Source organism: Pantherophis guttatus, chromosome 1 (assembly GCF_059756535.1).
Source record: "Pantherophis guttatus breed Tessera chromosome 1, ASM5975653v1, whole genome shotgun sequence".
Classification (NCBI taxonomy): domain Eukaryota; kingdom Metazoa; phylum Chordata; class Lepidosauria; order Squamata; family Colubridae; genus Pantherophis; species Pantherophis guttatus.
The window spans coordinates 279,980-299,554 of record NC_142063.1 but is presented as its reverse complement, the minus strand read 5'-3'; the positions used below and the strand labels follow the sequence as shown (position 1 = coordinate 299,554).

At 57.2% G+C, this 19,575-nt stretch overlaps 2 protein-coding genes across 2 annotated transcripts; both read left to right on the top strand.

Annotated features, from left to right (window-relative positions):
• Positions 1-3,163: 3,163 nt before the first annotated feature.
• Positions 3,164-7,105, top strand: LOC117670562 (zona pellucida sperm-binding protein 4-like). Its single transcript, XM_087883439.1, has 8 exons — positions 3,164-3,295; positions 3,425-3,646; positions 4,373-4,473; positions 4,911-5,038; positions 5,137-5,326; positions 5,818-5,965; positions 6,309-6,663; positions 6,924-7,105. The coding sequence occupies exons 1-8, from the start codon at positions 3,164-3,166 to the stop codon at positions 7,076-7,078; spliced, it is 1,431 nt and encodes a 476-aa protein (XP_087739565.1). The 3' UTR covers positions 7,079-7,105.
• Positions 7,106-13,937: 6,832 nt separating this feature from the next.
• GADD45B (growth arrest and DNA damage inducible beta) lies at positions 13,938-17,611 on the top strand. Its single transcript, XM_034425859.2, has 4 exons — positions 13,938-16,111; positions 16,205-16,306; positions 16,454-16,673; positions 16,797-17,611. The coding sequence occupies exons 1-4, from the start codon at positions 16,068-16,070 to the stop codon at positions 16,908-16,910; spliced, it is 480 nt and encodes a 159-aa protein (XP_034281750.1). The 5' UTR covers positions 13,938-16,067; the 3' UTR covers positions 16,911-17,611.
• Positions 17,612-19,575: the final 1,964 nt, after the last annotated feature.

Below are 19,575 nucleotides of genomic sequence, written 5' to 3'. Positions count from 1 at the left end.
CGCACAGAGTGTTTTCCCCAGAACAACTAAGGGGTTTTTAAAAGAAAGCGTCCTCTGGAAACACCGTTCGCAGAAAGGTTGTTCTTGGCCATGTGCAGAGTGTCCTTTGGGGGCGTCAAATTTAAACTTAACTGGCAGCTTTTGCATATTCTGATTTTTTTCTGCTGATATTTTTAATAGTCTGGTTTTGCATGAAGATTGCCCCTGAGCAGTGGGGAGGGAGGGAGGGAGGCAGAAAGTCCGGGGGTGGGGAGGGGGAGGGGGTGTCTTTGGTGATATTTGAGCAGGTGAAGTTTTCTTGCAGTTTCATCACTCAAACTAGGTAACTTCAGTGCTAGTAAGGAGTGGGTTTACCTAAACAAAAAAAACCGTCCCTTCTAGCACTGATGACATTACCTAGTTTGGGCAATGAAACGTCTGCAAGAAAACCACCATGAGGAGAGACCACCAGGGACCCCTCAGCTCAACCCTGAGCCACAAAGATTCTCCTCTATTGGAGCCAGAGGGTGTTTGTGCAGACTGCCTTCACGTGAAGCTGTTCTGGCAAGGAGAGGCTGCTTCTGCCTTGGGGAGCCCCATGCAAGGCAGGGTGGGGGGCCTGGTTTTCTGAGGGCAGCCAGCCTGAAGAGGCCTGGGGTCTTCTCCCCACTTCTAAACAATGGGGGGGGGTGTTTCCCAGGGTTGGGAAAAGAGGCTGGCAGGGAAAACAGATGGGGCTTTCCAGACGCTGCCCCTGTCGCCTGGGTTCCTAGAGCATGTCTGTTGCAAGCTGTTCCATGGGTTAATTGTTCTCACTGTCAGAAAGTTCCTCCCCATTTCTAGGTCAGTTTCCATCCATTAGTCCTTGTCTGGCCTTCAGGTTCTTTGGAAAACAGCTTGGCCCCCTTCCTCCTCTCTGTAGCAGCCTCTCAAATATTGGAAGACTGCTCTCCTGTCTCCCCTGGTCCTTCTCTTCACTAGACTAGCCAGGTCCAGTTCCTGCAACCGTTCTTCATATGTTTTAGTCTCCAGTCCCCTCATCATCCTGGTTGCTCTTCTCTGCACTCTTTCCAGAGTCCCCACATCTTTTTTATAGTGTGGTGACCAAAACTGGATGCAGTGCTCTAGGTGTGGCCTTACTAAGGCTTTTATAGAGTGGTATTAGTACCTCCCTTGATCTTGATTGTATCCCTCTGTTAATGCAGTTTAGGATTGCCTTGGCTTTTCTGGCTGCCGCTGCACACGGCTGGCTCCTATTTAGCTGGTTGTCCACTAAGACTCCCAGATCCCTCTCACAGTCACTGCTATTAAGCCTGGTTTCCCCCAGTTTATAGCTGTGCTTTTGGTTTTTCTTATCTAAGTGTAAGACTTTTCTCTACATTAAATTTCACTTTGTTGGATAGGGCCCAATGTTCAAGTCTGTCAAGATCCATCTAGATCTTGAGCCTATCTTCTAGGGTGTTAGCTATTCCTGCCAGTATCATCCGCCTCCCCCGCCACAGCCAGGCCTGGGGGGGCTTCCTGTCCAGCTGCCCTTGTGCCCAAAGCTGCTGCAGGCCAGGAGGGGGAGATGAGGTCACAAAGGGGGCCTGTTGATGTGGGAGAAGCCCACCCTGGCCCTGGCAACTGGAGGAGGCCCAGACCCCTGCCTGCCTCCTGCCAGGTAGATGCCAGCTGGCATGGCTTACCTCACGCTCCTAGTGCTTCTGATGGCTGCTACTGCCAAGGTGGCCCCCGCTGGGATGGGGTTGGAGCCTCAGGCTGCAGTGGTGCTGCCCGATGGTAGGTCCTGAGACAGCCGGGAGCAAAGGAGGGCTGGGGAGATCAGCCACTTCCAAGATCCCACGGCTGCCCCACAGGGGAGCCCCAAATTCACCCCCAGCAAGGGAAATGAGGGTGCTGGCTCAGGGTGTCTCCAGGGAGGGCCATTTGCACAAACGAGGCAGCTCCCAAGAGGCTCCCAAGAGAACAACATGTGATGGTTGCTGGCCCGGCCGGTCTCCGCTGTGGGTTCTCTGTCCCGGGGCCCATGGAGCAGCGCTGTGGGGCCTCTCAGCCCCCAGCTTCTATGTTCCCTTCAACCAGGGACCCTCTTTGGCTTTGAGCAAGGGAGCCCCTTGCAGGAAGGGTTCTGGGGGAGCCCCCGGCAGAATACCCCGAGGAGCACTTCTCAATGCAGCGGCCCAGGGAAGTTGGGAGGGGGACCCCAAGCAGCACAGCCTCCTCAAAGGGGTGCAGCCATTAGGGTGGGCTCTGGAGTCTGCTGGAGAAGGAGAGGCTACAAAAGGCCCACTGGCACCATCAGATGTGGGGTGCCAAAGGGGGGGGGCTTTGGATTCCCACAGCCTTCCTGGGCCAACTGCCTCTGCAGAGAGATGGCCCCGGTCCCTGTGGCCCCCAAATGAGAGCTTCCTGATGCTACTGCAGGACAAGGGGAGATGCCCGTGGGGTCCTCCTGAGCAGTTGTGAGTCTGCTGCGGGTGCCCCATGGCTGCCCTCTCCCCCACCCCCAGTCCTGGATCCCCCCAGCCCCAGCCGGTGCTCAGCGGTGCAGCTGGCGGACCGACTTCCCTGCAGCTCCCATTGGCTCAGCCACGGCCAGTGCTCCCACTGGGGCTGCTGCTTCGATCCCCAGGACAGGGTGACCCCCTGCTACTACGGCAAGACAGGTGAGCTGGCAGATCCCAGGGGTCGGAGGGAGGGGGCATCACCGTGGCCCCAGGCCAGGGAGGGGCTCCTGGAAGATCCTGGGACACCCCCCCTTGGAGGGGCAGCAGCTGCAGCAGACCCTCAAGAGGCAGCCAATCACCTCCCTTCTGTGCCCCCAAGTCCCTTTACGGACCCCTAAGTCTCATCTGGAGAAACTTAGGGCACCCTTCTGCTCAGCTGTTTCTGCCGGTTCTTCCATCTGGTGCCTTTGGACCCACCCGGTGGGCTCGGCTGCCCCAAACGGCTGATCCAAGAAAAGGGGACTCTGGCTGGGGGTTGGCAGCCCCAGTTTTCTGGGTTTACATGGGTCCCTGAGCCATTCTGAGGGCCCCCGAAGGGCGGCTGGCAAACGGAAAGCAGAGGTGAATGGACCGTCCTTGTGGAGGTAGAGGAGGGGCTCGGGGGGCTCCTTTCTCCACACTGGGGGTGGGAATGCTGCTACCCTCCTGGGAAGTCATCTTCTGCTGCCCCCCCCATGTCCGGGATTGGGAAAAGGGTCCAGGGAACACAGAAGCCCTGCCAAGAGAGACAAAGGGGACGAGCGGGGCAGACCCATATCAGGACCATGAAGCTGGCTTTCTCCAGCTGGCTGGGCTGGGCGATGATAGTCAGTTGGATAGCCATCCTCCTGCCCCCACCTAAGGAAGGAGATCTTGCAGCCAGACCCCTGTCCTGCCCAAGGCCCTTCTGCGCCAGGGGTGGGAGGAAAGGGGGCACCTGAACTTTGACCCAACAGACGCCCCCCACCCCCACTCTCCTTTCCTGCACAGTGACGGCTCGCTGCACCCCAGAGGGCTCCTTCTCCCTGGCCGTCTCGAGAGACGCCGCTGTGCCGGCCCTGAGCTTGGATTCCCTGCACCTGCTGAGCCTTCGGGGGAGGGCCTGTGGCCCCCGTTCCAGGAACAAAGTCTTTGTTGTGTTCAACTTTCCTCTTTCTGCGTGTGGGACGATCTTGAAGGTCAGAGGGGAGGGTGCGATACAACAACAACCCTGTGAGGTGGGCGGGCCTGGGAGAAGCTGACTGGATGGAGGTCACCAAGTCCGCTCCCGGGGCTGAAAGGGGCTGGGCCCCCGGGCTCTCGCAGCTTCTCCGTGGGGGCTGAGGCCCAGTTTCTCTGTGAGCGTTACAATGGCCGGCGTCAAAGAGAGAAGAAGAAGGATTGTACTTAGATTGGCTTTCTAGCCGGCCAGAGAACCTCCCACCCCAATAACTTTGCTCAGACGCTATAGAAACGCTTGGCCATTTTCCACACGTGCAAATGTCTGCCTGAAGCTCCCCAGTTCTCTGGTGTGGAAGAAACTGGCCCCATTGAGGGACCAAAGCAGAGGAGCCCGCTCTGGAGAAAGACCCCTCGCTCCAAGACAGGCTCTGCTAGAAAGAGAGGAGGGAGGGAGGGAGCGGGGTGAAATCCAAAATTTTTTACTACCGGTTCTGTGGGTGGGGCTTGGTGGGCGGGGCAGGGGAAGGATACTGCAAAATCTCCATTCCCACCCCACTGGGGCCAGCCAGAGGCGGTATTTGCTGGTTCTCCAGACAGCTCAAAATGTTCTCCAGAACCTGCTGGATTTCACCCCTGGAAGGTGGGAAGAAAGAAGGAAGGAGAGGGAGGGAGGGAGGGAGGGAGGGAGGGAAAAGCTAAAGAGGGAAGAAAGGGATCCCCTCAGGCAGCTCTTTCTGTGCCAGGAGGCCGGAGGCCACCAGATTTACGAGAACGAGCTCTCGGCAGAGAGATGGACCCTCCGGGCCTCTTCAGGCGCCATCACCCGGGACAGCGACTTCTTCAGGTGGCCGCTGGGAGGTCCTTGGGCAGCAGGGGGTTGGGGATGGAAAGGAAGGGTAGGAGCCGGAGAGCCAGGGACAGGATCCCAGCCCTAGGATGAGACGGGGAAAGTCCCCACAAGAGAGAGGGGGAGCAAGCCTCTGTTCTCCGGAGGCCCCTGCCTGCCCTCTGGCCCTCAGAGCCCTTGAACTGGACTGGCTCTCGGCCCCCTCCCCGGAAGGCAGACCCAGGCTTCAGCCAGGGGGCTTGGCAGCCCTGGGCCTCCTGCTGCTTCTGCTTGCTGCGTCTTCCCAGGCCCCTTCTTGCACTGAGTGAGGGTGGGCCTTGATGACCTCAAGGTGCCTTCTGCCTCCCTGATTCACTGGTGCCCCTAAGGGGACCAGGCAGCAGTGACCACAAGCCCCAGCCGGAGAAGCACACACAGCCCTGGCTCTCTTGCAGGCTGACCATCCGCTGCAGCTACTCCGCCCAGGAGCCCCTCCCGGTGAGTGTCCTGGTGGCCACCCCTCCTCCCCCAGCCGCCATTGCCCAGCAGGGGCCCCTCGCTCTAGACATGCGGATCGCTGGAGGTAGGTGGGGTCAGCCCCCAAGCCCACCCAAGAGGGGGGGTCTGCCTGCTGCTGTCCCTCTGGGGCAGCCCCATCTCAGGGGCCTCCTTTCTCTGCAGACGAGACCTACTCCTCCTACTACAGCCCTCTGGACTACCCGGTGGTGAAGCTTCTGCATGAGCCCATTCCCCTGGAAGTCCGCCTCCTCGGGAGGAGGGATCCGGCACTCCTTCTGCTCCTCCATGACTGTTGGGCTACCCCAAGCGCCAGCCCCCTCCGGGCACCTCATTGGCCCCTCCTGCAGAATGGGTCTGTGACTTGGGACTGAGGGGAGGGGGGCAGGCCTCGGGGGGGGACATGCCTTGACTAACAGGTTTGCCTGGTGCCCAGGGGTGGCTTGGCTGCTTCCGCCAGTCTCTGGCCAGAGCTTGACCAGGGAGAACTGCCATGCAGCCCAGCCCCCTCGATTCTGTGGGGCCCAGGACTTTATTTCTCTACATTTTTATGGGGGGGGGCTCTGTCTCACGATCAAAGCGACTTTCCTAACGGGGTGGAATCGGAGCTCCCAATTTCCCCTGGTTTAGAAACCCAGCTTCCCGCAGAGCCAGGATTGGCCGGTTGCCAAGCGTTTTGTGGTGGGCAGGAGCCCACACCCCTCCCTGGCCTGAGGCACCAGCCCTGCACCTCCGCCCGGTCTCCCTCTGCAGCCGTCATAACTCAAAGCCCGGTTCTCTCCTAGAGGCAGAGGCCAGTTATGCATGAGCTGCCAGTGACACAGGGCTGCCCCCTCTGCCCTCCAGGTGCCCCTACCAAGGACACAACTACCAGGCCCAGCTGGTGCCCATCCAGTGGGATTCGGGGCTGCCCTTTCCCTCTCACCATCAGCGTTTCGTGGTCAGGACCTTCACCTTTGTGGACACAGACACTTGGCAGATGCTCAGCGGCCCGGTAGGGTTGGGGCCTGTCCAGAGCGGGGGGGGGGGTGGCAGCCCGGCAGGGTCCCGATCCCTTTGCTCACAGGAAGGCAAGAGCAGAGCAGGAGAGATCTCCTCCTGTCCTGAGTTCTGATTCTGAGCAGCCCATCCTGGACTCAGTGCCGCTGAGCGAAGGGAAGAGGTTTTCTGTACATTCTCAGAGGCACTGTCTCCCTCCTGGAGCCATAAACCCCTTTGCCTGAAGGGAGGGAGATCAGACTTTCGGGGGACCATTTTTCCCCAGCACTTGACCTGTGGCCCTTGCTTGTGGGGCAACGTCCTCCCACTGCTCCTGACCTCTGCCCCCTTCCCCACAGATTTACTTCCACTGCAGCGCCTCAGCCTGCGTGCCCTCCGCCCAGGAGCCATGCGGCACCCGCTGTGAGGCTGGCCTGCAGGGCAGACGTGAGTTGGTTGGCTGCAGAGGGTCCTTCTCAGGTGGGTGGGGGGCTATGGGGAGCACACTGTGGTGCTCACAAACACAGCCCTTCCTCTCTGCCCCAGGCCAGAGAGATGCCTGGGGAGGAGCTCCTTCGCAGGCAGGCCAGGCGCTGATGCTGGCTTCCGCTGGGCCTGTGGACTTCTTCAGCCAGCCCATGCAGGCCTCCCGGCTGGAAGGTACTAAGGGGAGAGGCCTTGGGGGTGTCACCTTCCCCCGAACAGCCCCTTGGGGTGGGGGGTCTGCGTGTTTGGCTGCGTCACATGGTCTCCTGAACATGTCCCCACATGGGGCACCATGAGGGGGGGCCCTGGGCAATGTCCTCCCACCCTCGAATGTGGGGGCTGCTGGCCGGTGACCTTCAGCAGCAGCCCTGAGTTCCTCCTAGCTGCAGATTGCGCCTTGAAGGTGAGACTGCCCAGAGTGAAGACCCCCCCCCATCACACCTGCGGCTAGCTGAGACCCCCCCGCCGGCACTCTCTTTCCCCTGTAGGGTCCGGAGCGCTTGCCCCGGAGGGCTTCCTGCGATGGGAGGATGGGCTCTGTCTGGTGGCAGGGCTGGCCGTGGTGCTGGGCCTCGGATTGCTGCTGCTGCTCCGAAGGCGGAGAGGAGAGAGGCAGCAGGGGCCAGTACCTTCCCACGCCTAAAAGAAGAAATAAATTACATATTATCATGTTTGGTGGACCTGTAGGAAAGTTAAGGCTTTTTGGATAAAAATTTGGTGGGTCATGCAGAATGTTTTGAAGAAAAAAATTCAATTTTCTCCACAACTGTTTTTATTGGGTATAGTTAAGGGTTTTACATTGGGTGAAACAAAATTGATATTGTATATGATAAAAGCAGCAAGATTGTTGATAGGTAAATATTGGAAGAATGAAGCTTTGCCCACTATCGAGGAATGGACTTTGAAGATGGCCAGTTTTGCAGAGATGGCGAAGATTTCAGCATATTTAAAAGACTGTTCACAAGAGACTTATGAGTGGGAATGGAAAAGGTGGATAGAATATGTTCAGAACAAATATCAAACTAGAAAGTATCAAATAGCTTTTATTTGAAAATAATGTAATGTAGTGGAAATATTTTAATGTAATGAGGTAAAGAGAAAAATTACATAGGGGAGGGAGGGGTTCAAGTTTACATATAAGTGTTATATTAAGGGTTTTTTATGAGTATGAATATATTATAGGGAAGTCTGGGGGGAGGGGAGGGTTAGGGAGGGTTAGGGAGGTTGGGAAGTTTGGGGGGGAGGCGGGGGGGGAAAGGGGTGAAAATGTAATTGTAAAACTTTTGCAATAAAAAAAAAAAAGAAATAAATTGACTCTTGGGAGCCTGAGGCTGGCCTTGTGATGTGGCCAGGGTGGCTCTCTGCCTGGGAGAGGGGCTGGGTCTCCGGCTGGCTCGTTTGGTTCCCTCTGGGGCAGCAGGTGCCGCACCTCCTGCTGGGTGCATCTGTAACGGAGCCTTTGCAGCCCTGGAAAGCCTGCTTGTTCCTCCACAGGGAGCTCCACTCATTCCTTTCTCTCCTGCCTCAGGCGCTACCCCTGAAGGGGGGGGCTGCCATCCCGGGCCCTGTGCCCAGGCAAGGCCCGCCTCCTCGCAAAAGCGAAGCTGGATGGGGCAGAGAGCGGCTCCGCCTGCAAATGTGGCAATCCAGGGACAGGGGAAGAGCTAGAGGCAGTGGGAAGAGCAAGCAAAGGTGCCCTCACAACTGCACCTGTGAGTCTGTGGCTTGAGAGCTCCCTGGCACGCCAGGCCAAGGGCAGAGGAGCAGCTCAAGACAGCCTGATGCCTGAACCGGCCCTCCACCTCCCTCTGGGCCTGTGGAGCTTCTCTTTGGCCGCCTCCTGCATTTTGTGCCCAGTCTCCCTGTGGTCTCCTTTTGTCTCCCGTCTCCTGTAAACGGCCTCTTGGGTGCTGCAGGAGGCGTAGAGGGCCTATACAAAGGCAGGGGAGGGGGCTGCTTCCCAGGGGAGCCATGGGGGCTTCTTTGCGATGGCAGCCTGAAAGGCCGTCTCCCTCTTCCCCAGAGCAGAGGTAACCCAATTGGCTGTGTTCACACCACACACACACAAACACCCAGAACCATGTTACAAACCTGCAGTGACCTTCCTTCCAGCTGAGAGCATCAGCTATAAGCGTCCGCTCCTTTTGCACGTTGCTCGGACTGCAGCCTTGAGAAACCTGCTGGGTTGCATAACGGGCCCTGCTGCAGCACAGCTGGCACTTCGGCTGCTGCAGAAATGCTGCCGGAAGAGGGTCCAGGCCCAGGCACTGGAGAAACTCCCTGTGAGCCAGTAAAGCCACTTCTTGAAGGTGATAAAAAGCTTGTCGGTCTCTTATCCCAAAAGCCCTGGGGTCACAAAAGTGCAGAGGTGGGATTCAGCCGGTTTGGACTGGGTTAGGCAAACCGGTGGTTAAAATTTTGCCCAGTTGGGGCCCCACTGCACAAATCTGTTAAACATTTGCTGACAAACACAACATGAGTCTCACCCCAAAGCATATTTCCCCTTCTGAATTTGGATTATTATACAACTGTATGAAATAGTATTAAATTGCACTACTAAGCACAGTAACACCTGGACTATAGCAAAACTTGGGGGCGGGAATTGTATAAGATTACGTTGAACAAATGTAATGTCTGGGTTGATTTAAAGCCAAGATATGAAAATAAGGAAAACAAAACTTCCTCAAAAACTTGAATTGCCATAATGTTGTCTTCCTAAAGTCCTCTGCTTCCTTCTTTGCTCCAATTACAATTTATGTACTAATAAACTTTATGTCCAGTTTTAGAACCGATTCTAAGAAAATAAGCTTGAAAGAGGGTCAAAAATCAAAAATCCTTCCACCCACCTGGACCTTTTCCTCATATCAGTACATCAGTAATGGGGTGGGGTAGGGAAAGAATCTTAAGTATCAATCGGATCAATAATGTCTGTCCATGTATATCTCCTGTTCAGCTTTTCCTCATTATCTGACTATTCCAGAATATAAATAAAGACAGGACAGTTTAATGATTGGGAGAACTTTGTGTCTATTTTTAGGGTCCCATACTATAAATTAAGAGAATGGAGGACAATTCTTGTGATTGAGAGAACTTTGTGTCTATTTTTAGGGCCAGAATGATCACAGCTCAATGACAGAGCATAGATATTGCATATTCAGGCAAAGCAGAGCTGAGGAAAACTTCTGTTGAGATCATTGCGAACTTTTTCTCATAAATTATGGTCCATAAAGGTGGAGAGATTAGTGAACCTTAGATGCCTTTCTATATTTTTATGCATAAAGCATGTTTCTATTAGTGTCTTCCTTCATAGATATGCTGCTCAGGATAATCTGTAATATGTAATCCCTAAAAAGGATCTTAATTTGCCCATTTTTGACAGGGTTTTTCAAACTTGTAATCCTAAAAAATTTGGACTTCCAGAATTGCCCGGACAGCATTCTGGAAGTTGAATTCTACACATCTTCAAAATTGCCAAATCTGAAAAACACTGATCTATCAGACCATGTAGCTCAGGGGTATCCAACCTTGGCAACTTTAAGACTTGTGGACTTCAAAAAGGGCCGAAAAAAGGCTGGGGGCAGGGCCAACCAGTGGTGGGATTAGCCTGAACTGGTCAGAACCAGCTGAATCCCACCTCTGCCTTTGAGGCAAGTGGCCACCCAGTCGCATGCCCATCCGGCCATGCCTACCCAGCCAGTCGTTAGGGCAGAGAACCGGTTGTTAAATTATTTGAATCCCACCACTGCTGAAGTGGATCCCCACCCAAGGATCAACCAGGGTGTCTTTGTGGGGGCAGTCATTGCTGATGAAGAGCAGCCACCTTGGGGCTTTGCAGGGCTCTGAGCTGGAACAGATACAGGGACCCCCTGAACGTATGCAGAGAACAACCAGGTGGGGCAGCTGAAGGCCTCGAAAGAGAATCTCGTAGACAAGGAATTCTTAGGTTTAGGTTTAGGTTTATTTGATTTATATACCGCCCTACTCCCGAAGGACTCAGGGCGGTGAACAGCCAACAATAAAATACATAAATACAAAAAATTTAAAAACCAGATAAAATCAAATTAAATCATTTTGGCCCAGACAGATTAAAACTCCCCAATAATTTAAAAACAGATTAAAATTTACATATTTAAAAAGGGAAGAAATTAGGCCAAGCCCGCCTGATGGAATAAAAAGGTCTTCACAGCACGGCGGAAGGAGCGCAGATCCGGGATCCTCCGTATCTCTGGGGGGAGCTCATTCCAGATGGTAGGTGCCCCCACAGAGAAGGCTCTCCCCCTAGGGGCCGCCAGTCGACACTGTTTGGCTGAGAGCGTACTGGCCGGTGGGAGGCTATTGGTGGTAGTAGGGGGACTGGTTGTACTTTAAACTACAAGGAGGGAAGGTAACTTCTCCAGAAAGTTGAAAGTTATTCCAACTTGTTCCAGGAGCCAGACAAGAAGCAGTTTAAATTGGGAAATATTTTATTGAAAGATGCCAAGAAGAATGTCGTAATGGCAAGAACTGGCTTCCTTGGACTGCAGGCTCCTTCACCAGAGATTACAGATTAACAGAGCTGGAAGGGACCTTGTAGGTCTAGTCCAACCCCCACCCACCCAAGCAGGAGACCCTGCCTACACCGTTTCTGACAGGGCAGCCCAGTCTCTTCTTGAAAGCTTCCAGTGATGAAGCCCCCACAACTTCTGAAGGTAACTTCTGTTCCATTGGTTGATTGTTCTCAGGATCAGAAAATTTCTCCTTATTTTTAGATTGGATCTCTCCTTGGTCAGTTCACATATTCCAACTGTTTTTATTCTGGCATTAATTGATCTTATGATTCACACTTCCACAGCAGAGGAAACAGGTTGAAGTGGCTGTATGTACCCAACTGAATGAGAGAAGAATGAACAACAGAAAAGAAAAAGGGAAACAAGGCCTGGTATGCACAGCAACTACATCAATAAAATGGCGACCAGAAGCGAAAGGCACAGAGCCGTCCTCCTGGGGCTCTCTTCAGCTCCCCCCCCCAGAAGAGAGCCAGCTTTCCGAGAGGCCTGCAGCGCCGGGGCTCTCTGTCCATTGGAGGAGTGGGAAGGGGTCCTTCCGAAGGGCAGGGGCCACAGCCGACTTTCGCGGTCCCGAACTAGCCCGAGAGGCCGGCTCCGTCGCCCAAAGGGTTGAAAGCCCTCCAGGTACGGGCCCACCCACCGAGCGGAGCCTTCCCGGCGCCAGCGAAGCGCGTGGGGCGGCCGTTCTGGGAAAGCGACGGCGCCCCCCCCCCCCCGCCCGTTAACTGTTCGGCGTTAAAGGCGGCTGGAAAACCCTTTCCATCTTCGCATGGCGTTTCCGGTCACTCCCGCGAACCACGCTCCGTGGGCAGCCCTCCGGCCCTTCCCTCGCGCGCCCCCGATGGCCGCCCTGCCTGCGCCCTCCCCCCGCGCTGCCCCTCCGGAGCCCGAAGGAGAGGCGCGCGCCAGGAGGACGGGCGCTGGCCGTGGTGCTGAAGCCGCCAACCCGCGCGCTGGCAGCCCTCTCCCCTCCGGGGCCAGCCCCCCCCCCCCAATTTTCCAAGGAGGGGGGCCAGCGCCTATCGGAAGCCGCCAGGCTGACTGCAGGGGGGCAGCTGCGGCTGTGAGCGGGGTGAGGCCGCGGGACCCACGCGCAGAGACAGGCTGCCCTCGATGGCCGCTCCGCACCCAAGATTTGTAGGATACCGCCCCCCCCCCCCACCTTCCCCCTTGCAGCTTTAGGCTTACAAAGCCTCACACCCGCGCGGAAGATGAAAGGGAGATGGCTCGGGGGGGGGGGCAGCTGTGAAGTCAGCATCCTAAGCGGAAAGCAGCCCCCCCACCCCGCCTCCCGCTTAGGCCAAGCTTCAACAAGAGAGGGAGGGGGGAATACGGGAGGGGGGGAAACGAAAAAGAGCCAGGGCGGCTTATGACACTGCCCGAGCCTACAAGCGCACGCGCACAAGCCCTCGACTTCAGGCCGGCGGGCCAAGGAAAACAAGCGAGGTGGGGCGGGCGAGAAGGAAGCGCCCTTGTGACTGTCCCATGGAAGTCTGGGAAACGTAGTTTAGCTTCCTCCGTCCCTCAAGCCTAGGAAAGCCAAGCACCCCAGAATGATAGAGTAGCGGACAGAAGAGCTACAGCTGGTTTTGGCACTGCCGCCCAGAGGCAGGGAGTGGCATTATAGCTATTGGAAAACTGAAAGAACAGGGCGTTGCACAGCCGCGAAAGTCTCGGACACGGAAGGCGTCGAAGTCAGCAGGCTTTGCTCCCCTCGCTGGAGAGGCTTTGCTCCGGGGCTTGGGGAGGGGGGGGGTTGCCATGGCAACCGAACCGTCCCTTTTTCTCCCTCTCCGATTGTCTCCAATTTTGGGTGGCGGGGCGGGATGGTCTGGCCGTGGCCTTTGATTCACTCTGCCCTTTTCCCCTGGGGGCAATGCTGCAGCCAACAGCCAAGATAACCTTCTGGGCTGGCACCAGACACAACCTGGCATCTTGGCACCCTCATTCTCCACTCCTCGGGGACCTCGGGGGTGGGGACTTCAGCCCACTGGAAATGCCACGTGAATCAGAGCCGGAGACAAAGGAAGCCCATTTGTTCTCAGGATGGTCCTGCCCAAATGGAGGACCTCAAAGAGGAAGGGCCCCACTTGAAAAGCTGCTGTTTTGCATCTCCCTGGCCTGAGGAGCTCCGAGGGGCCCGGGGCCAGTTCAGAACAAGGGGGCATGCCAGGGGCCTGGCTGGGTGTCCTGGCCCTGGGCTCCTCAGCCGTGGAGGTGAAGTGCCACCTTGAAGGTCAGCCTAGTTGGATGCCACAGCTACTCTCCTCTTTTTAGTAGAGTTCAAAGTCCTCACACATGACCAGAAATGAAGGTAAACTGGTCCTTCCACATAAAAAAATGACATCTGTATATTTTTAAGATATTTCAGCAGAAAACTCATTGATAAGACCCCTGGAGGATGGTCTGTTTTCACTCAGGATCTGGAGAGGGATAGTTTGAGCCAGGAAGAGGTGACCCTCCACCCCTTCCTCCACAGCCAGCCCATTCAGGAACTGTTATTAGGGGCTGCCCAAATGGCAAGGGAGAGCAAGAGGAGGAACTGCCCCTTGTGACTTGTGGTCCTCAGCCCTCAGCTGGAGACCGAGGGGGGAGGCCTTTTGTCCTGTGCTGCTCAGGTGACAGCTAGTGCTCCCCTCTCCCTCCCCTGCCCCCCCCAGTCTTGCTCTCCAGAGGAAGAGGCTACAGGTGGAGTCAGGAGAGCCAGTGGGTTTGTTCTGCTGAAGAGGACCCCCCCCAACCCTTCAGACAGTGGTGGAGAAATCCTGCTGTTGCTCCTTTTCAGCGGCTCTTTCTCCTAGGGCAGATGCAGTCGCAAGAGCAGGGGTCCCTGGGGGGGAAGGCTGGAGGGGGCCACAACACTGGGTGTGTGGGGGGTGGGGAGAGATTTGGCAGCAGGCAGGGGGAAGACCTGGTTTTCCTAGGAGTAAGGCAAGTACCCAGGAGGGTTGCTTCATTTAGTTTTCCAACAGAATGCTGGATTCTCTGTTGTGCTTTATTGCAGTAGACCTGTGTGGGTCTCAGCTCCAAGCGCGAGGTGGGGAGGGGCTCAGGGGCATCAGCTGGGCTTGTAGGAATCACAAGAGCATCATGTGATGCAGAGTTTCCTTTGACATTTCGTAGCGGTTTTCTTTGGAAACCCCCAGCGCTCTGGTGCAGTTCAGATCTGGGCTGCAGGCGGCAGCAGCCAACTTCTCTTTGCGTTGTTCCTCAACTGTGAACGTAAACAACCTTTCAGAATCTGGCTGGCCTGCTTTCTCCCCAGACGGCTCTGGCTCCCTTGTCCCATTTCTGTGGAATTGGGGCAGCTGCCTCCAAAACCCCCACACAAACAACGGCCCAAGGCAAACACTGCAACGGGCTCAAGGGAGGTGAGCTGTGCCAAGGAGCAGCCAGAAGACAAAGGCAACAGCCTCCCCCCCCCTTTGCTTCCTCTCTGCTAATAGGAAGGGGGGAGCAGAGCAACGGGCTCCCCAAGGCTCTGGACAAGTGGGCACTGCCACCTGACTGACCCAGTCTGTGTGAAAGCAAAGGCGTTGGGGGGCACTGAAATGCCAGGTTTTTGGCTCATTGATCACCCAGGTCAGCAAAGGAGGCAAACTGCCCCAAGTGAATTTGCTCTCTTGAGAGGGGGCCCCAATGAAAGGGGGCCAAGGCCTGTGCCAACTCGGGGGCAGAGAAGTTTGCAGCAGGGAGGAGCTGTTTTTGCCTACCCAGAGGCTGGGAAAGGCGCAAGAGCCACAACAACAGCAGGTACCACCCACAGCTGTTTCTGGTGACCTTTTCTCAGCCCTCCCCCTGAAAACTTCACCCAAGAGCCCTGAGGGGTTTCAAACTCCAGGTGGGGCTGAAGGAAGCGCGGGGGGGGGGTTCAATTCACCAGGCACTTTCTCGGTGAAGTTCCGAGCCGGGGGGGGGGAGGGGGAGGTGTCTCCTGGCACTCTGGCTGCAGCACCGGCCTCTCTGCACCTGGTTTTCCAGCACAAGTTGCGGTGCACCCTCCGTCTGCAAATGCTCGGGTGGGTTTTAAGGGCTTCTCTCCAGCTTCTCCCCCTCAGATCCCCCTGGGAAAAGGCCGGGCCGCCGATGCGCAGCGCTCCAGGCACGGTGACTCAGTGGATGTCCTCTATGCGCGAGCCGGAGTCTCCAAGCGTGGCTCAGCCGGGAGGTCGGGACATCCAGGCCCGGAGGCGATGCGCTGGGAAGAAACGGCTCTCCCTTCCTGCCGGCTGCGCGCAGTCACAAGACCGAAGAAAGCGGTGATGCAACGCGCGTCGTGTGACCGGCTTCCCTGCAACGGGGTCGCCCGGCCGCCGCGACCTCTCACCCACTGCGGGCGGGAGGCTGATTCGCCGAGCTGGACATTTCTGCGGGGGGTGGGAGGGGGACCGGGCGGACAAAAGTGGAGAAAGGCCGAAGAAGGGGGGGTCTGTAAGGAGAAGCACCCCCCAGCCCCGCTTGCCCGAGTCTGCACGTGCATCTCCCTTAACCCTCCGCCCCGCCCCGCGCAGGCTTTTCCCTCCTACCAAGAACGGGATCCCCGGGGGTTTCTAGCGGTTTATCACCCGGGTCCTGCCGCCCCCCAGTGTAAAATCCCCCTGGCTGACTCGCAGCCCCACGAAGAGCCGCCTAGAGACTCGATCGCCCGGGGAGCGGGGGGGAGGGGAGGGTGAGCTGCGCTCCTTCCTCGCCGTCGCTTCCGAGGAACTCCACGAGTTCTACAAAACCAGCCCCCACCCCCGCGCTCCCCGGCCAGGAAATGCCGCTGCTGGGAAGACTCAGCCGAAACTCCGCCGCTTCTCCTCCCCAAAGGCAAACGCTCGCCTTTCCCCGTGGGATTCCTTAGCGGACCAATGGCAAAGCTCGCGGGTTCCTGGCAGGCCAATCGCTGGCGGGAACGGACGGAGTGAACCCGCCCCTCGGATAAGGTATATCAGTCGCTGTCAACCGCGGGGGCCCGCATAGTTTCGGTCGCCGCCGCCGTGGAGTCGCCGTCTGGGTCGGCGGTTGCTTCCGCTTCCCAGCCTTTGGATTATTGGCCGGGTTCCCGCTCCGGACCGCGGCTGGATCGGAGCCGCCCTCGCCATGACGCTGGAGGAGCTGCTGCCTGGTGACCACGCGGCCGGGAGGTGAGTCCGGCCCCCGGGGCGCGGGGGGGGAGAGGGGCGGCGTGGGCGAAGGCTCCCGGGGCGCCTCTGACCCCCGCCTGGCTTGCTTTCAAGGATGAGCTCGGTCGGCGCGGCGCTGGAGCGGCTCTTGGTGGCGGCGCAGCGGCAGGGCTGCCTGACGGTGGGCGTCTACGAGGCCGCCAAGCTCATGAACGCGTGAGTGCCTCTCCGTCCGCCGGGAGCGCGGCCGGGGGGAGGGAGAAGGGAGGGGGGACCGCCGGGCCCGGGGCCGCCGGCACAGCTGCCCGTCGCCGGGAGATTCGGCTGCCCGGGAGCCGCTGACCCCGCCGCCCTTCCCCGCAGCGACCCGGACAGCGTGGTGCTTTGCCTGCTGGCGGCGGACGAGGCGGACATCGCGCTGCAAATCCACTTCACGCTCATCCAGGCCTTCTGCTGCGCCAACGACATCCACATCCTGCGCGCCTCCGGCCTGGAGCGCTTGGCGGCCGTGCTGGGCGAGAACCCCCCGGACGACGGCGGCGGCGGCGCGGAGCCGCGGGACCTGCACTGCCTGCTGGTGACGGTGAGCCGGGCGGCGGAGGGAGGCGGCGGCGGCGGCGACTGCGCGGCTCTCGCTGTGAGGAGACACTCCGGGGCGGCTCTCCCTGGCCTGGAACTGAGGGGCGGCTTTGGCTTCCTCCCGCAGACCCCGCATACGGACTCGTGGGGCAGCCAGGGCTTGGCGGAGGTGGCCAGATTCTGCCAGGAGAGCCGGTGCAACGACCAGTGGGTGCCCTACGTGGCTCTGCAGGCGCGCTGAGGCCCTGGCCGGTGTCTGATGCGGAGCGTCGCGTGTGCAACAGTCCGAAGGGAAGAATGTTGTTTCTGTACAAATCACACGAGCGCCTGACTGTCGGCAGGCCAGCGGAGGGTGAGTCACGCGGGAGAGCGGAGCAGAGCCAGCAGGAGGTCTGACTTGGTCCCGAGGAGGAGAACTGCGCTGCTTGCTGCTCCATCAGCTGTCTGCTCCGGAGGAGGAAGAGGAGGCGGCGGCGGCGGCGGGATGACGGCTGTGGGGACGCGTGGGCGCCAGGCTCCCCGTGGGTGGAGGCGCTGTTCCTGCTGCCTGGCTTGCCACGAGTGCCAAGGGGGCTGCCTGCCCAGGAGAAACGCCGGGATCAGCTGGAAAGCCAAGCCGCCCGGAGGAAGTTCCGCCTTGGGGGGGGGGGAAGGGGTCCTGCGTGCTCCTCTCCCAGGACTCCCCCCGAGGAATTATAGCGAGGCAGCCCAAAGCCCTCCGGATTGCCAGCTTGTCCGAAGAGGATGGAGCTCCAACCATCAGCTGCAGAGGATTGTTCTACTTTTTAAAAAGTTCCTGATACTGAGGGTTTTTATTTATCTTGGAAGATTTGCATGTTTGTTTTCGACTTTTCTCTGAAGATGAAAGGAGATGCAGGAGCCAAATGCAAATTTATTCTCTGATTAAAAGGATAATAAACAGGTGTTATGTTATGAAAGTAACACATGAGCAAATATTTCTTGGGGGCTGGTCTTGCCTTCAAGGGGGGTGGGGAAGGGTCAAGGTGTGCCTTTTGTGCAGGATCTGGCCCAGCTGTTGTGCCAATATCTGCAGCTGGAGTTGCCTTGTGGCATTGGGGGGGGGATTTCCCTGCTCTACTTGGGGGTGCACTTAATTCTGCTCCCCTTGGAGCATCTTGGCCCAAAGGAGGCCCCAAACACTCTTCTGGGGAAAAAATTCTCTTTATTTTACTGCTTAGTCCGGGGCCTCATTCAGCAGAAAGTATGTGTGTGTGTGTGTGTGTGTGTGAGAACAGATGTTGGTTGGAGCAGGTTCCAGATTGCAACAGACCTCTTGCAGTTTCACCTCTTGGGGAAAAAAAAAAGCATGTTCCAAAATGTTCCTAGACTTATTCCTTCGCTTGGATCTGAGGCAGAGGAGCCAACGGCAAGCCAAGCACGGCAGTGCCAGGCAGCTGCCCTTGCCACAGAGCAGAGCTGGCATGGTCCCCACCAGCCTTTCCTTGCCAAGCCCCAAAGACTTGAAGGATGGCCTCCGGTGTGTGTGGGGGGCCTTGCTGCAATTGTCTTCTGCAAGGTTTGGGGGGGAGCTTCCTTCCCACGCCTCCCCCCTTCAGCCAGCCCTGCCCTGTGCTCCCACTTCCCGGAACAGCGGGGGGAGGGGGGGCTCAGGCTGCAGTTTCCCTGCTGGGAACTGGGACCGGCTTGCTCAGGAATGTGATTCCGCCACAAATCTGTTTCTTAAGTGCAGATTCCCAGAAAACCGGCTGTGTGCTGGGTAGGTTGCCAGATGCTGGGCCAGGCCTTCTCCCAAAAGACACCCAACCCCAGGCAAAGGGATTATTTATTTATTATTTATTTTATGCAATTTATATGCCGCCCTATCTCCAAGGACTCAGGGCGGCTCACAACAGTAAAATGCATAATTCCTTATTACCTGAAGTGGAGGGAACATTCTCCCCAGATGCAGTGGGGCCACGTGGCACATGGGCTCCTCCGAGCTGAGGATCCCTCAAAGTTCCCCCCCCCCAATTTCCGGGGGGCAAAAGGCTCAGTGAGGCAGAAATGAGCCGGTCTGTGGCCAGGTGCTCTCTTGAGGTCCATGCTGGCCTTTCTCCAGCTGAGCTCTGCGGAGCAGGAACTTTGCCCAAGCAACAGCATCCTGTGAGAGGGAGTTTTTTAAATAGTTGCCTTGTGCCCCCCCTCCTTATTTGTGACCAACTCCCCCCAGCAGTGGTCTGGGGGAGGGTCTGCTTGCAAGCAGAGGATGCCTCAGTGAAAAGCCTCATCAGATGTGGGGCACAGCGGGGAAAGGGGAGAGCCTGCCACCATAGAGGGGAAGGCTGAGGGTCCCTTTTGAGGGGGAGGGGCATCCAAGTGGACTCCATGCCCTGGTAAGTCCAACCTTGGAATACAGCATCCAGTTTTAAAAAGTTGTTGAGACTTTGGAAAGAGTGCAGAGAAGAGCAGCCAAAGGTGATTAGGGGACTGAAGGCTAAAACATGACCGGTTAGAGGAACTGGGCGTGGCTAGTTTAAGGAAGGTGACATGATAGCAGTCTTCCAACATTTGAGGGGCTGCCACAAAGAAGAGGGGGGTCCACCTACTCTCCAAAGCACCTGAAGGCAAGACAAGCAACAGATGGAAACTAATCAAGGAGAGAAGCAACCTGGGATTAAGGAGAATTTTTTTAACAGTGGGAGCGATTAACCAGTGGGAGAGAAGTTGCCTCCAGAAGTTGTGGGTTCTCCATCACTGGAGGCTTTTAAGAAGAGGACAACCACTTGTCTGAAATGGTATAAGGCAGGGATGGTGAACCTTTTCGGCACGGAGTGCTGAAAAGGGAGCATGCACCTGTGCGCGGGGCACCAAGTACTGAAAAAGAGGCACTTCACATGCACACTCGTCAGAGCTGCGACCAGGAAGAGGAGCTGCCCAGGGGGCAT